A 15,313-nucleotide genomic window follows, 5' to 3' on the forward strand; every position below is an offset into this window, starting at 1 on the left:
TTCTTACCACAGATTTAAGCTTATAGGGACTGTTTTTCTTTCCTTCTTAACAGCTGTTCCTAATAGAATCTTTTTTGCATATTATAAGTGTTCAATATCTGAATATAAATGTTTTAGAATACAATGTGGTTGGTTATTTACTAAAATTACAGTTTTTGCTAACTTCTGGGTGTAAAATTTTCAAGTGTGAATCATTATCATCAGTCTGTTTTTATATTTCTTTGTTGCAGGTATATCTTTAATATATACTATACTATAATCAGAGTAGAATTTACTTTTGACTTAACTTTACACATTTTTGTGCCATATGTTTAAGAGTAAATATGTTACATATTAGCAAACATTTAGAAATGATTTTAGCTCTGCATCATTAAAAGTTAAATGAATTGTTATTTTGTTAACAAAAATTGTTACAGTGGTGTTCTTTTTTGTTAGTACCAAAATTGATTATGTAACTTGGAAAAAGATTTACACCTGGAATCTTTTTGGTACTGAGTGCTAACATGTGGTTAAGCTATACTTTTGGTGAATATTTGCCCAGTTAAAGTCAATTCTCAGGTACAGTTCAAAATTATAGACTGAGTCACCTTTTGGTGACTGTCACATTTGCTCTAGTGAACTGCATTAATCTGGCAGGTGTGATGTTCCACACTCTGCTGCTTCTGCTCTGGAGAGTCCACAGAATAACAGGGAAACATGTAGTATAGACAGGGAGGCCTGGCGTGCTGCAATTCATGGGGTCGCAAAGAGTCGGACACGACTCTGATCTGATGTAGTATTCTATGCAGGCTTAATTTTACCCACAGCTGTTTGGGTTTACTGCATATTCTTGGTATAAGCTTTTTTTTTCTTGTAACATATGTATCGGTACTCTGATTTTTATTAAATGAAAGTGTCTCTAAGTAAATGTAAAAGACTAAGGAATGTATCTCTACAGTGCTGTGTACTTAATAAACATGCAGCATGCTTTGATTATATTCAGCCATTAAAAAAAACAGCCTTTACCAGCATTTTTAGACCTTTATGGTTTCACAGAATTACAGTGATTTCTTTCCAGAGATAGTTACTTTGTTCTACTGCCAATGCTTCCAACGCATAATAATAATTCTGAGTCTCCATTCCTAAGCTTGGGTCCTCTTCCATTGCTCTTGTCATGTTATTTGGATATTTACAACACCAAGTAATTCTAATCCTTGACTTTGCATCTAGCTGAAAGCATTTCTTGGCAAGTACATGATTAAACTCCAGCCTTAGGCTTATCTGGTTGTATGAAACTCATTCCTTTTTGATATATTTTTCTAAATTAAGTTTTTTTTACGTTGAGTTTACTGAAATGCATACTTACATACTTAAGTGATTGTATGCAATTTTTGTATATTTGTATGCAATTATTAAGATATTTATGTATGCTTATATTATTTTTCTTAAGTTGGCAGCTCGGACTGCTGAAAGAAACCTCAATGATTTAAGGAAAGAAAATGCTCACAACAGACAAAAGTAAGTATCTTAGTAGGAATACTTTAAAAACTTTGCTTATGACTTTTATTCTTAGTTGTTATTTTATTAAGTAGTTAATATTTTTATAAGGATAAACAAACTTTCAGTGACCCAACATATCTAGTAATAAAGTATACCTTAGTTCTATTAGAGTTTACTAGATTTTTTGTTTGAAACACTTGTCTTAGAGGTTACTGTAACAGAAAGAAACTTCATAGATTTTTTTGTAAAAAGTATAACTTAAAAAATTTTTGTTTAAACCAGGGTGGGTAGAAGGAGATTATAAGAGATGGAGATAGAAAGGATAAATCTCTTTGACATGGTAATTCGCAGAGTATTAACATCTTTAATGAATAAATGGATAGAATGTTTATTATTTCTCTTTTTCCATGGTCTTATTATATTGGATGGCATTGCTTTACGATAACAAAATGAAAGGATAAAAGAGTACAATGTTCAATTGAAGGGAAGAGTAAATAGTTTTCTGTGAAGACTGTAAAAGTCTTCCCATAGTGTTATAATTTCTTGACAGAATGTACTATTAACATTATCCAGTGTTAGTTTTAGTCTCTTGTCTTTTCTACTCAGAAATTAAAGCCATATGATTAAATGTTTTATTTCAGATCTAATGGTATAGAACTAGAAATAAGATTCTTTTAAAATGTCATATTTTTCAGATAAAAAGTTTGGAAAGGGATAAAATAGGATGAATTAATCAGATTCCAATTTTATGTTATGATTGAAATCGTATGGGTAACACTACAATGGAAAGCTTATATGACTCAGAGCTGGGAGCCCTGAGTTTTAACCCTGGTACTTTCATTTTGCATAAATCATTTGAACTCCTAACTTCACTTTCCTTAGTTGTAAAATAATAGGTTTGAACTCATTGACCTTGGAGGGCCCTTCAAGATCTTTCTAAAAGTTGGATTCTGTGATATGATATTCTTTGTAGCCTAGTTTTGAAAAAGATCAAAACAATTTCAAACCTCAACAAAACCACTATCATGAGGCAAAAGGAACCTGTTACCCTAAAATAAATAGTGGAGGATATATAAAGGTATTTCAGTCAGAATAATTTTACAGGACCTGTTTCTTTTATGTAGATATTGAGATAATAAAAAGTAGTTTATAGTAGTGGCATTTTTCTTGAAATGTGAGTGATTTACTTACTCTCTTAGATAAGTAACTTAGCAATGTTTGTTCTTTATTTGCAGATTAACCGAAACAGAGTTTAAAATTGAACTTTTAGAAAAAGATCCTTATGCACTTGATGTTCCAAATACAGCATTTGGCAGAGGTAGTTTTTTTTTTTTAACCCCTCATTAAAAAAATACTTATTTTATTATATTTCGTACATACCGTTTATATTAGTGTGAATTAACACTACTCCTTATGAATTTTTTAGATTTTGTAGTTACGGTTCTAATCTGAGTTTTCTTGTGGTCTCCCAAGTTTCTGAGTTTTGTTCTCTAGCAATAATGTGAATAATGGCTTTCTCAGTGGCATTTTGTAGGATGATGTATGTTTAGTACCTTGAGCTCCTTGGGAAGCAAAATGCTTGGTACATAGTAAGGTACTCATTGTTTTTTTGTAGAGTGAATGGGTAAAGATTGCTTAAATGGAATGGCATTGTGACTGTTTATATATTAACCATTCTTTGGAATTTGCTTGAATCTTAAAAATAAGAATTAAAACAGCTGATTTTAAATGATGTAAAATTCATTAAAAATGTGGGAAAACTTTATTATCTGAGTTTTGATTGCTTTAATTACCCCCAAAAGAACCAGTTATTTGGAAGATGTATTTAATATTTCTGTCCATTCATTAGTGAGTTAGCATCTTTATGATCTCATACTATTCCAAATAGTTTATTACATTTTTCAAAATAATTTTGGTTGAATTGGAATTAAGCTTCTAGGGTAGTAAAAACAAACCTATCTTGTGTAGGTAGACTCCTCTTTTAATAACTGTTGAAAAGTTATAAAAATCACTTTGAGAGTCCAGTTTCATTAAGTATTTCTACGTTAAGAAATAGCAGATTGTTATGAATTTCAAATAGGAACAAAATCTGGAGTTGAGGGAGTTATACAGAAAGAATTTTTATCTGAATCTAATGCAAAAATGTCTCAGGGTAAATAATGCTTTGATCTTTTGTTGTAACTACATTTGAATATTATATAAGCTACATAATAAAGTTTAGCATGTTTTGAAAAGTATTATTTTGGGTGGCATTGAAGTTTGTTTGTTTTTTGATAATGTTGATTTTTGATCTTTGGAAGTATAACCATTATTTGAGAATGGTGAAGTTTGTAAAATGATCAGACTTTTGGTCATATGGTTAATAGATAAAGTGGTTTATTTGATGTGTAAAACCGAGTTTTCACTGGTGATAAATCAGAAGTAATTTCTGATGCTTCAGAGTATTTTGTGTTTTTTCTTTTCAGCTTTTGAAAATCTGAACTTTACTTGGGTAATTCACAGCCCAATACATGCCCTATCTGGCCCTGATTTAAACAGAGCCCTTCTATTGGTACGACCCTCACCAGCTGAAATATCTGGAAGCATACTGCCATTCACAACAAAACAAAACCAAACAAACTTCATGCCTCTCAAATGCTCTTATAACTAAAATATGGTGTCCTTTACTTATTAGTGTATGATCATTCAAGTGTATTAGTTACCAAAAGAGTAATGTTTTTATTGACTGAAGTGTCTATTTGGTAGATAGACTTAAACACATGGTTCTATATATAGCTCTATCCCATATTAGCTAAACCCAAGGCACGTTTAGTATGTAGGACAGAGATTAAATTTAAATTGGCAATAGAATGACCCGATGGTAATTGCTGAGATAGGATTCTAATCTATAGTGTAGTTAATTGAAACTATGAATTTAAATATGCTGTTTTAATTATTCCAGAGCATTCCCCATATGGTCCCTCACCATTGGGTCGACCTTCACCTGAAATGAGAGCTTTTCTCTCCCCTCCAACTTTGTTGGAGGGTCCACTCAGACTCTCACCTTTGCTTCCAGGGGGAGGAGGAAGAGGTATATTGTTTAAACATCTTTATTACTCTAGATTTCTTCCTTACTTTATATTTTCATCTCAACTTATCTTTAAAATGATCTTTAAAGTAGACCTTTGAAAAATACAGGCATTCCTTGCACTTACTCTAGGTTAATTTTTGTTTGGAAAAGGAACTCTGTGACATCTAATTTGAATATATTTTTCCCTTAGAAACCTATTTCTAATGGATTACATTTTGGTCAGGGACTTGATATATCATCTTTTAAAATCTTTTTAAAAACTGTATCTTTTGCTACATAATATATAACTTTATAAAAGTATGCATGAAATACAGTAACAGTATAACCTAGCATAAAATTGTATTTTAATTAAGCATTATTGGAATACAGACTTTAAAAAAAATCTTTTTTTTACTTTATTATCATGATCTTTTTATTGTAGAAAATCAGAAAGTGAAAGAGCGATTTTTTTTTTTTTTTTAAGAAACAAGGAATTCAGAAGTGCTCTCCTGTAGGCATAGTTTTTTTGGGAACCTTAAAAGAGCCCTAACTCATTTGTTAATACTTTGAGAAACTGACCCAAGATTGTGTGCTTTGTTACCCGCTTATGTGTTTTTGAGAATTTCCAGAGCCATTCAAGCACAAGCATTAGCTATTGATCTTTCTGCAGTGACCTCGTCAGCACTGATGTTACCTGTATACCTCTTTTGATCTGGAGTTTTCCTCTTTTGGTCTCTCAACTATATTTTGTTTGTCAAGTTACTTTAAAACTTTCCCTTGCGTTGTGGCAAAATTGAAACATATTTATTCCAAAATCAAGAGCTTTAGGTTTTTAGCCCTGAATTTGTGTTTATATCATGTCATATTACGCATGAACATAAGTGTTCTCGAAGCCAGTCACATGAATACTACCCTTACTATCTTTGATGCTTTCTGATAACTTCTATTCAGTTCTATTCCATTTCATTAAGAAAGAATACTACTTAAGATTAACTTCATACACCACAATGGGTTGCAGCCAACAGTCTGAAAAACAATGGCCCTATAAGTAAGGGTATAAACTAGCTAAATTGCCAATGTGAATCACTAGAAGTTGAATGACATAAGTCAAGGATTGCTTGTAGTTAATTGAATATTTGAAATAACAGTAAAAAATTACCTTTGATTTCTCCTCTCCTATTTAAATTACTTTCCTTTCTTTTTAAATAACTTTCAAGATACAATGTGATTAGATCATTTGCAAGGGTGTTTTACTGTTTGTTAGAAAAGCTACAGAAGTTTTAGGTAAGTTATCAGCCGGTCTTAAAAGAGTTGCTTTGAACTGAACGTTTCTATGACCCACAAAAGAAGAATGACCTTTCTTTTCCTTCCTCTTATCTTTTTTTTTTTTTTTTTGAAAGTTTGGATGAGATACATGTTTGAGTAAGGTTGAGAGTAAGGAAAATAATGTCTTTTTAGAGTAAATTGTATGTAACTTGTGGACTGAATGAAAAACCTTGACCTTTAGCCTATTCATGTTGGCAGTCTTTCACCTAATAGTCACTTGGCCTGTACTTTTTCTTCTGGAAGTAAGCAGTCAGGAGAAAGGCTTTGAATATCTCTTTTAAAGATCCGTTTTTCACTCTAGACAACTGCAGCCTAGTTGACTCTTGCACATTTTTCACCGATTTAATTTTCTGCTTTCCCAACCTTTTTTTCCTTCTGATGAACTGATTAGAAGGATGAACAAACTAGAAGGAATGAGGAAAAGTTGACCTTCTGACATAAAAGTCAGTTGGCTTCCTGCCAACAAGAGTAGCTAGAACAATTTTAAAAATTACTAAAATTAAAAAAAAAAGAATGCTTATACTGATTGGTACAAGTTACCATGAAAAGGTCATATTACTTTTATCTCTTAGAGGAAGTACTGAAATGTGGGGAGCATTTTAGAATGATTTCTATTAAAATAATTTTTTTTTAAAGTTGTTCTTTGAAAAGTTAAATAAGCTTTTGTTTTCTGGGCAATATAGTTTTGAGGAGACCTCATTCCCCCTTCAATGGCAGATAAAATATTAATTAATTTTGTTATTTAATATTAAAACTTTTTATATTTGTGTTTTTCACTTTAATTGAATATGGGTTATTAGTTGAGGAACCATTCTTTCTGTGGTCATAGGAAGGGAACTTTGGAATGATTCCCTTTCTTTATAAATGTCAGCGTGTCAGATTTTCTTATCCAAATGAGTTTACCTTGTTTCAGAGTGTTTATTTCAACAGTGCTGCTGCTTTTGAAACTTTTTATTTTAGACTTGCTTTCAGAGTTGTGAGCTCTCTTTGGAGGTGAACTTGATATTTAAAAATTGCTAGAAGCCACTTAAAGCCAAATTTATGTGACATATATAAATTTTGTAATCAGACTGGTTAAAATCATTTCTGAGGCAGAAGTCATGAAGAGTCATGCCTCTACTTACTACAACAGTAAGATGCAATTTCTTGAGTGGCTCTTAAGTTAATATGAGTACATTTCTAAAAGATACGTTAAGTAGTTGCAGAATTATTAAAATAGGTATATAGCCTCTAAGATGACTGTTTTAAAGGCCTCATACCCTTTGACTATTGGCATATTAGTTTAATTAACAAAAATCTCATAATTATTACATCTGATATAGAAATCCTTTACTTTGCTATTTACTTTCTACTTTTATTTTTCAGACTTAGTATTTATAATTTCCAGTTTAACCACTGACTTTATATGTAAATAATGATAGTAATAACATTTAAGAATGAGTTTTATAGGCAAGTATTTATGTATATGACAAAATATTTCCTTTTGTTTTAGAAATGGCTTTGGTAGGGATAGAGTTATAGTCTAATGTGTCTTAGGAAAACTTGGTCGGAATCTGATTGTTCTGCCTTTCAAAAAAAGGCCTGGATTTTATTTGATGAGAGATCTTATAATACTTTTTTAGATAAAACAGTTGTACCTTTCTTCTTTAATTAGGCTCAAGAGGCCCAGGGAATCCTCTGGACCATCCGATTACCAATGAAAGAGGAGAATCAAATTCTGATAGGTTAACTGATCCTCACAGAGCATCGTCTGACACTGGTTCCCTTTCACCTCCCTGGGAACAAGATCGTAGGATGATGATTCCTCCATCAGGTATGGAATGAGTATAGTTAGTGTGTATATTTGAAAGGCAGCCAGTATGTGCACCATACAGGAATGAAAGACTAGAGAAGTACACGTGTGCCCTGTCTTAAGAACCATGATACATATTAGAAAACAGTAGTAACACAAATTTCCAAAGAGAATAATTAGGGATAATTATTCACATTATAGAAAACTGTCCTCCCTCCACCCGCACCATGCAGTGTCTCTATAGTTTTTGTTGCTCATAGAAGTGATGCATGTTTATGTTAGAAAATTCAAACAATGGAGAAATGTATAATTAGGAAAGTGAAAAAAATCCCCCTTGTCATCTTAAGCATGCCCTCCCAGAATGTAGTTTTATATCTTTTAGGGAGTTCTTTTTTGATATGTTTTCATAAACATAGGTATACCCATTCCTTCATCACTTCTATGCAGTTATACTATTCACCTTCTTCTAATTGTCTTTTTACCCTTGAACAATATATCTTAGATTAATTGTCAAGATAAATATATTTACCGGAAGACTCACAGTAGAATATTCTGAAGTAAGGCAATAACTGTTATTCCCTTATAGCCTCTATTTGCCCAAGGAACGTTATTAAAATTATTCAGTTTGCTAAACTTTAATTTATGCACAGTGTTTCAGGGACAGACACTGTTATGTAGAGTGAGCTATGCCTGCTTTGCATAAATTAGTTACATTTTAAAAAATATACTAGTTCAGATTGCTTCCTGAGGAGTTGGAGAAGGAAGAATATTGTGGTTAAAAAAACCTTTAATTCCAAGAGTTAGCCTTTGCTTTGTTAGTGTGTGTATATCGTATGAAGTGGTAATTTCTTTGGTTTGAGGTTACTTTCTTTTGTTTGATATCAGTAGAGTATCAGCTTCATAAAAACAGAGATTTGTATCACTTTAGTTCACTGCTGTATCTCCAGAACCTAGAACCATGCCAAGCCTGTAGTATTTGCCCAGTAAACATTTGTTGAATGAATGAATACCCAAATAATTCTAAGAAAGCTGAATAGTTTTCTTACTGTTTTTATATTTAGAAATATATATGCTGTGACTTTCAGACTTAAGAATCTGTTAATAAGTGGCATAGAAATCCTCCTTTCAAGGATTTTTTTCTTGAGTAGCATTCATTTTAAACTTTAGATGTGATAAAAATAAAGATGAATAATTTACAGCCCCTTTCTTAAGGAGTTTGATTTCAAGCTTTTGGTGTATATTGTATTTCTGTGTGTGTGTGTGTATATATATATACACACACACACACATATATATATATATATTTAAAATTTTTTCTTTGGGAGCATTAGGTCTTAGCGGGATCTTTCTTTGTGGCTCACGGACTCTCTAGTTGTGGTGCATGGGCTCAGTTGCTCCAAGGCATGTGGGATCTTGGTTCCCTGATCAGGGATCAAACTCGTGTCCCCTGCATTGCAAGGTGGATTCTTAACCACTGAACCACCAGGGAAATCTCATATTTTTGTAAAGAATGGTCCTTTTGAGAATTTACAAGCTGTCGGTACCAAGAGCCCCTGTCACATGCTCTGCCTCTCCCCCCAAGTATTATCTAGGGTAGTGATGCTCAAACTTGGCTTATCATCAGAAATAATCTAGGGGACTTAAAAAAATGCAAATACCTGGGTTTCACCGCTTTCCCCCGCCCTTGTTTTTCTGTAAATTTCATTGAATTATAGTTGCTTACGATGTTGTCATTACACCTTCTGAACATGATCTCTGCAGGTAAGATCTGTATTTCCCAAAAAAACCTCTCTAGGAGGTTCTGAGGAATAGCTAAATTTAAAAACCACTAATTTATCCAGTGCCCTTACTAAATAGAGAAGGGAACTAAGTCCCAGAAGAGGGATTTTCCCTGACAGTCTTAGAACAGTTAGCTAGGTGAGGAGCTGAGGCTGGAACTCAAACAATAGTGACCATTATTTATAAAATTGGAACATACTTGACATGTTACCAATTGCCTAAAACTTATAATTTTTCAGACCTTTTGATGTTGTCCTATAGATCTCTGTCTCCTCATTTTATTGCCAAATTTTTTTCCTTTCTTTTTTTGGTTGAATAATTTCTGTTGATCGTTCTTCAAGTATACTGGATCTTTCCAGTGTTACTTTCATTCTGCTGTTAAGCCCATCTGGTACATTTGGGGCTTTCCTGGTGGCTTAGTGGTAAAGAATCTGCCTGCCAATACAGGATACATGGATTTGATCCTTGGGTCGGGAAGATCCCCTGGAGAAGGAAGTGGCAACCCACTTGAGCATTCTTGCTTGGGAAATCCCGTGGTCCAAGGGGCCTGGCAGGCTACAGTCCACAGGATCACAAAGAGTTGGACATGATTGAGCAACTAAACAACCCCATGCACTGTAGCCTCTGTCCAGAATTCTGCAGGTAAAAAAGTATTTGGATTGGCAATTAAGAAATTTGATTTCTAATCTTCACTCTTTAATCTTTTTATGTGATTTTTGAAATTTGTTTTATCTCTTTGGACCTCAGTCCTTTTATACAATGAGAGAGATGAACTGAGTGATCTGTGTAACCTGTTTATCTGAGTAAGAGAACATTTAGTTCAGTATTAATGGTTGATGTTGAGATGTTCAAGATAATGTTCAATCTAGTTGATAGACCAAATAATATAATATACAATGTTAGTAAAACCAAAGATTATTTACAGCATTCTTTTCTAAATCCAATTGTGAACACACCTTTTTCATTTTAAAAACTTAATTGAGGGACTTCCTGTTCTAGGTCAAGCTACCTTTTAAACAAACTGGTAAATGTTGACAGCAGTAAACAGTGGTAAGTTATGTAATACCTAGAGCAACCACTAAAAAGTCTTCTTAAAGAGATATACTGAGGAATGCTTTGGATCAGATAAATTGTCATTGGAACAGACCTGCTTTTCAAGCCCCAAGGAAACATTTCTCAAGATAGATCATATCCTGGGTCATGAAACAATGTTTAACAAACCTAAAAGAATTGAAATCGTATCCTGTGTTCTCTGACTATGGTGGAATCAAACTAGATTGAATTATTGATACATGCAACAATTTGAATAGATCTCAGATGGTTAAGAATCTTCCTGCAACGCAGGAGAGCCAGGTTGGATCCCTGGCATGGGAAGCTCCTCTATAGAAGGGAATGGCTACCCACTCCAGTATTCTTGCCTGGAGAGCTCCATGAACAGAGGAGCCTGGTGGGCTACAGTCCATGGGGTCTCAAAGAGACAGACACAACTGAGTGACTAACATAAAGCCATAATGTTGACTGAGAAAAATATCTCAGAAAGTCAGATAATATATGATTTCATGTATATAACATCCTTGAAATGACAAAATTATAGAACTAGAAAACAGATTAGTGGATGCCTTGAGTTAGGGATGGTAGAGGGAGGAGAGTGGATGTGATTAAAGGGAAGCCTGAGAGAGATCCTTTTGGTAATGGAATAGTTCTGTATCTTGAGTGTGGTGGTGGTTTCATAAATCTATTCATGATAAAATCTATCCATGGCAAGAACTATACATGTTAGTTAGTAATAATGTTAGTTTGCTGTTATTACATTGAACTATAGTTATGAAAAATGTAAACATTTGGGGAAACTGGGTAAAGGGTATGCAGGAACTTTCTGCATTATTTTTGCAGGTCTCTGGGAATCTTTATTTTAAAGTCAACAGTTAAAAAAACCTTCTTATCTGGATACAGAGCATATAAAGTGCAAGTATTTTTATGCATATAACCTGATGATTGTTTCAAAATTTGAGCACACCTGTAAGCCAGCATTCAGGTTAAGAAACCGTTTTCAGTTTATTTTTATTCATCTTATGAATTTAGATAGAAATATCACATCATAAGTAATCAGAATTAAAATTTTAACAAGAAGATGTCCTGTAATTAACAAACCCATTATAAATTCTTAATAAATATTTAACTGCAACATGAATTTCATCAGTGTTACTTACCTTGCTCAGTGTTTCATTCTGTAAGAAGTTGAACTTTATTCTGTGAGGATCTCATCCTTGAAGTTCAGGAGTAGAAAAGCAAAAACATCAAAATGCTTTTTGAAGCCTCTGAATCACAACAGCTAACATTGATTGACAAAGCAAGTCACATGGCAGAATTTGGAATCATTGGGCAGGATAGGTATTCTACCTCTTAAGGACAAGGATACAAGGAAAGGTAAATAATTAAGGTCATGAATAGAATCTAGCCAGAGTGATTATATTAATACTATTGTGATGTATTTTCACTTATTATATAACTGGCTTTTAAAAATGTATGTAAGTAATATAATTTTAAAATTACTTTTTGGAAGAAAGGAATATATGGTTTTTCTGTTAAGTTCTTCCTAATTGCCTTGTTTTCTTTATAGTTGCTCTTATTTAAAGCTGTGCATAGTAAGCAATCTTGACTAATGGTTGAACAAGTTTTTAGAAAGTCTTTAAATATGATCTAACTCCCACGTGTGCATGCTGAGTCACTCAGTCATGTCCGATTATTTGCAGTGCCATGGACTGTAACCCACCAGGATGCTCTGTCCATGGAATTTTCTAGGCGTGAATACTGGAGTGGGTTGCCATTTCCTACTCCAGTGGATTTTCCCAACCTAGGGATTGAACCCATATCGTCTGCATCTCCTGCTCCCACATTTAGTAGTTATTAATACATTTTGAGAGACATGCTTATTAAAATGTTCTTATGCTTTTTGTAAACTGTAATTAGTATCTGTATGTTTCTACGGTACTAGTAACATAATTCAAATAAGAAATGCTAAAATTTAAATGATAGCTTTTTGACTGTCAGAGTATGAATCTGCAGGATTCTTGGCTTTTAGTCTTTTAACTGATTCTTGAGAATTATATCTATAAGTAATTTATAGTACAGGTATTAATCACAGTAACGATTCATCATATGTACATGGTTATATTCATGAATCTAACAAGAAGGATAGTAATTGTGTCTAAGTTCATGTAAATATTTTGGTAAAATTTTAAGTTAAGAAAATAAAACCACAGATACTTTAATGAAGCAAAGTTTCAGTTTTTATCATTTTTTTTTTCACCCTTTGGTATTCTTCATCTCTCAGTGCCCCTCTTGATTTTTCAGTGCTCCACCTTCAGTGTCCTTTTATTCCTCTATGTTGCCTCACAATTTCTTTTTCCAGGAATAGAGAAGTAGCAGAGAAGAATAAGAATCTTAATTCTCAGCAGATCTTGTGCTACTCGAGAGATATGCATTAACAGTGAATTACATGATTTTTCCTCTGTGTACTTTTTTGAGCTTTAGCAAAGAGCAGGGAATATGTATGTATGTATGTATTCCATTTTGTATTTTGGTCAGTGCTTATCTTTAACTGATTTAGATAATATATTTTATGTAAGGGGTAGCAAAGAGACTTAGCTGCTATTTCTTGGTGGTTTTATCATGAATTAAGTGTGGCCTTCAGCATTGAATGTTTAAAAAACTTGCTTTTTATCTCTCTTTTTTTAAAGAGCTAAACAGAAGACATATACAGCCAACTTGAAGAGGACAGTTCTAAATTTTACCTTAAGAGAGAAAAGCAGGCTAAACAGATCAAAACAGTTGGGAGAGCTTTATCAGAACAGTTTGGAGAACACAGGCATAGATTTTTACATTACTGGCTCTGATCTATAGATGTTTGTGTAGACCTTTGCCCTGCATTGCAAATATTCTTTCAGATAAGATGCATTTGATAGAATTATAGTTTGTCTTAAGTTAGGTTCACTTTGATTTTCCTGTTGAGATTTTGGAGTTTTCATAAGCTGAAAAAGTGTATTAAAATCCTAGTGATGCTTTTCTACTCTTAGAGGATGAGATTTACTTTAAAGTTATTTCCAAATTCCAAATTTTGAGGCTGTCACTTTTTTGGGAGTATGTATTTCTTGTGGCACTTCAACTTTCTTGTGTAATGATCCTTTTTAAATTCTAATGATTAGCATTTGGTTGCTAACTTACTGCTATATGTAGTTATATAAACTTGAAAAATCCATGTTTAATTTTGCAGTCTTCCTGAACAGAGTCGATTGAGGAAGATTAAGATGTGGGGACAAATGTAAACAATTTTTGAAAAAATTTGCTTTTAATAAAAATGAGAGATGAGGTGGTAATTGGATGGAGCAATGTTTTTATTTTTAAAGATAGAAAACATTACAACATGTTTATTTGCTGATGGGAATAATCTAAGATCAGAAGAGAAATTGATGATGTATGGGAGAGGGTATAAAAGTACACAAAAAGAGTGGGATCCAGAGGGTAATTAAGAAATTAGATAGTGTTTGAATAACTTTGTAAAAGGAAGGAAGGCGGAGCAGCTGGGCACAAACGTAGAGGCTGGGTGAGGTAAGTGAGTGTGTTTAGTTGCATCAAGTTCCTTGATGTGTAAGATCATTAACTTGGGATAGGAGAGAAAGGGAGGGGATTGTCAGAGATTTGGAGGGAGAAAAAGGTACACAGTAGCCATTTAGGAGAGTGAAAGAGTTTATATGTTAGTGAAATGTGGTATGATTACACGGCAATGTTGAGTATCCAGTTGAAGTTTATGATCATAGATTTGAAAGAGACCAGTCAATACTATAGGCTTCCCAGGTGGCGCTGGTGGTAAAGAATCTGCCTGCCAACGCAGGAGATTCAAGGGACATGAGTTCGATCCCTTTGTTAGGAAGATGCCCTGGAGGAAGAAATGGCAACTCATTCCAGTATTCTTGCCTGGAAAATCCCATGGACAGAGGAACCTGGGCTACAGTCCATGCAGTCGCATAGAGTTGTATGCGACTAAGCATATATAGTTTGTAATTGTAAAAAAATTAATTTATCATTACATCTACTTTGGGATGCTTACTTTGTGCCAGATGTTAAGAGCTTTATATTAATCATTCTAACACTCTTAAATTTATTATTCCCATTTTACAGGTGAAGAAAAAAAAACAAAAAGTTAAAAAATAGCATAATCCTATCACCTACCAGAATTTGCATATTAATATTTGTTTCATATATATATACATATGTGTGTGTGTGTGTGTGTGTATGTAGCTGTGTGTCAGAGAAAGAGAATGGGTAAATAAAACAAATATAAACTCTATGAGTTGAAGTCTGTTCTGTTTCCTTCACAGCAGGTGGATTCTTTACCCTCTGAGCCACCAGGGAAACTCTTCTGTTTCCTTTCCCAAGGTCAACCTTCTTTCCCAGAGGCAATTACTCATCAGTTTAATGTTTGTAAACTTGTAGTCTATATATGATTTTTTTAAAATTTCTATTTTATCAAGTTTTTGTCAGCATATGTTCCTGATTTCTTTCCATTTTAATAAAAAAATTATTAAATTGCTGTATTTAAGTATATAAATATACCACAATATATTTATCCAGTCTTATCCATTTTCCTCTGATGAACATTCAGGGTGTTTTCAGTGTTTCACCATTACTAACAGTGCTGAAGTTAACACTTGATTTTTGCACGTATGTTCTTGAGAGATGAGCCCAGGTTATGGAATTGCTGGAAAGTAAGATACATATAGTTTCAGTTTTAATAGATGTTGCCCTTGGTCTTCAAGAGTGGTTATGTGTGAAGTATTTGAGAGTAGCTGTTTTTTCAATACCTGATGTAAAACTTTTAAAAAGTATTT

The 15,313-nt window shown here is 33.2% G+C and overlaps 1 protein-coding gene across 13 annotated transcripts in view; it reads left to right on the forward strand.

The window, feature by feature from the left end:
- CTAGE5 (CTAGE family, member 5) overlaps nucleotides 1-15,313 on the forward strand; it is a 97,449-nt gene that overhangs the window by 72,039 nt on the left and 10,097 nt on the right. For 10 of the 13 annotated variants that reach the window (XM_010835333.1, XM_010835334.1, XM_010835342.1 and 7 more), the window contains 4 exons: nucleotides 1,430-1,497; nucleotides 2,715-2,797; nucleotides 4,421-4,549; nucleotides 7,509-7,667. In XM_010835333.1, the coding sequence (XP_010833635.1) occupies nucleotides 1,430-1,497; nucleotides 2,715-2,797; nucleotides 4,421-4,549; nucleotides 7,509-7,667 (439 nt within the window). The remainder of the gene's footprint in view (nucleotides 1-1,429; nucleotides 1,498-2,714; nucleotides 2,798-4,420; nucleotides 4,550-7,508; nucleotides 7,668-15,313) is intronic. The other 3 variants (XM_010835335.1, XM_010835336.1, XM_010835346.1) reach the window with 1 other exon arrangement.

The sequence above is a fragment of the Bison bison genome, unplaced genomic scaffold (assembly GCF_000754665.1).
Source record: "Bison bison bison isolate TAMUID 2011002044 unplaced genomic scaffold, Bison_UMD1.0 scf7180017864041, whole genome shotgun sequence".
Lineage (NCBI taxonomy): Eukaryota > Metazoa > Chordata > Mammalia > Artiodactyla > Bovidae > Bison > Bison bison.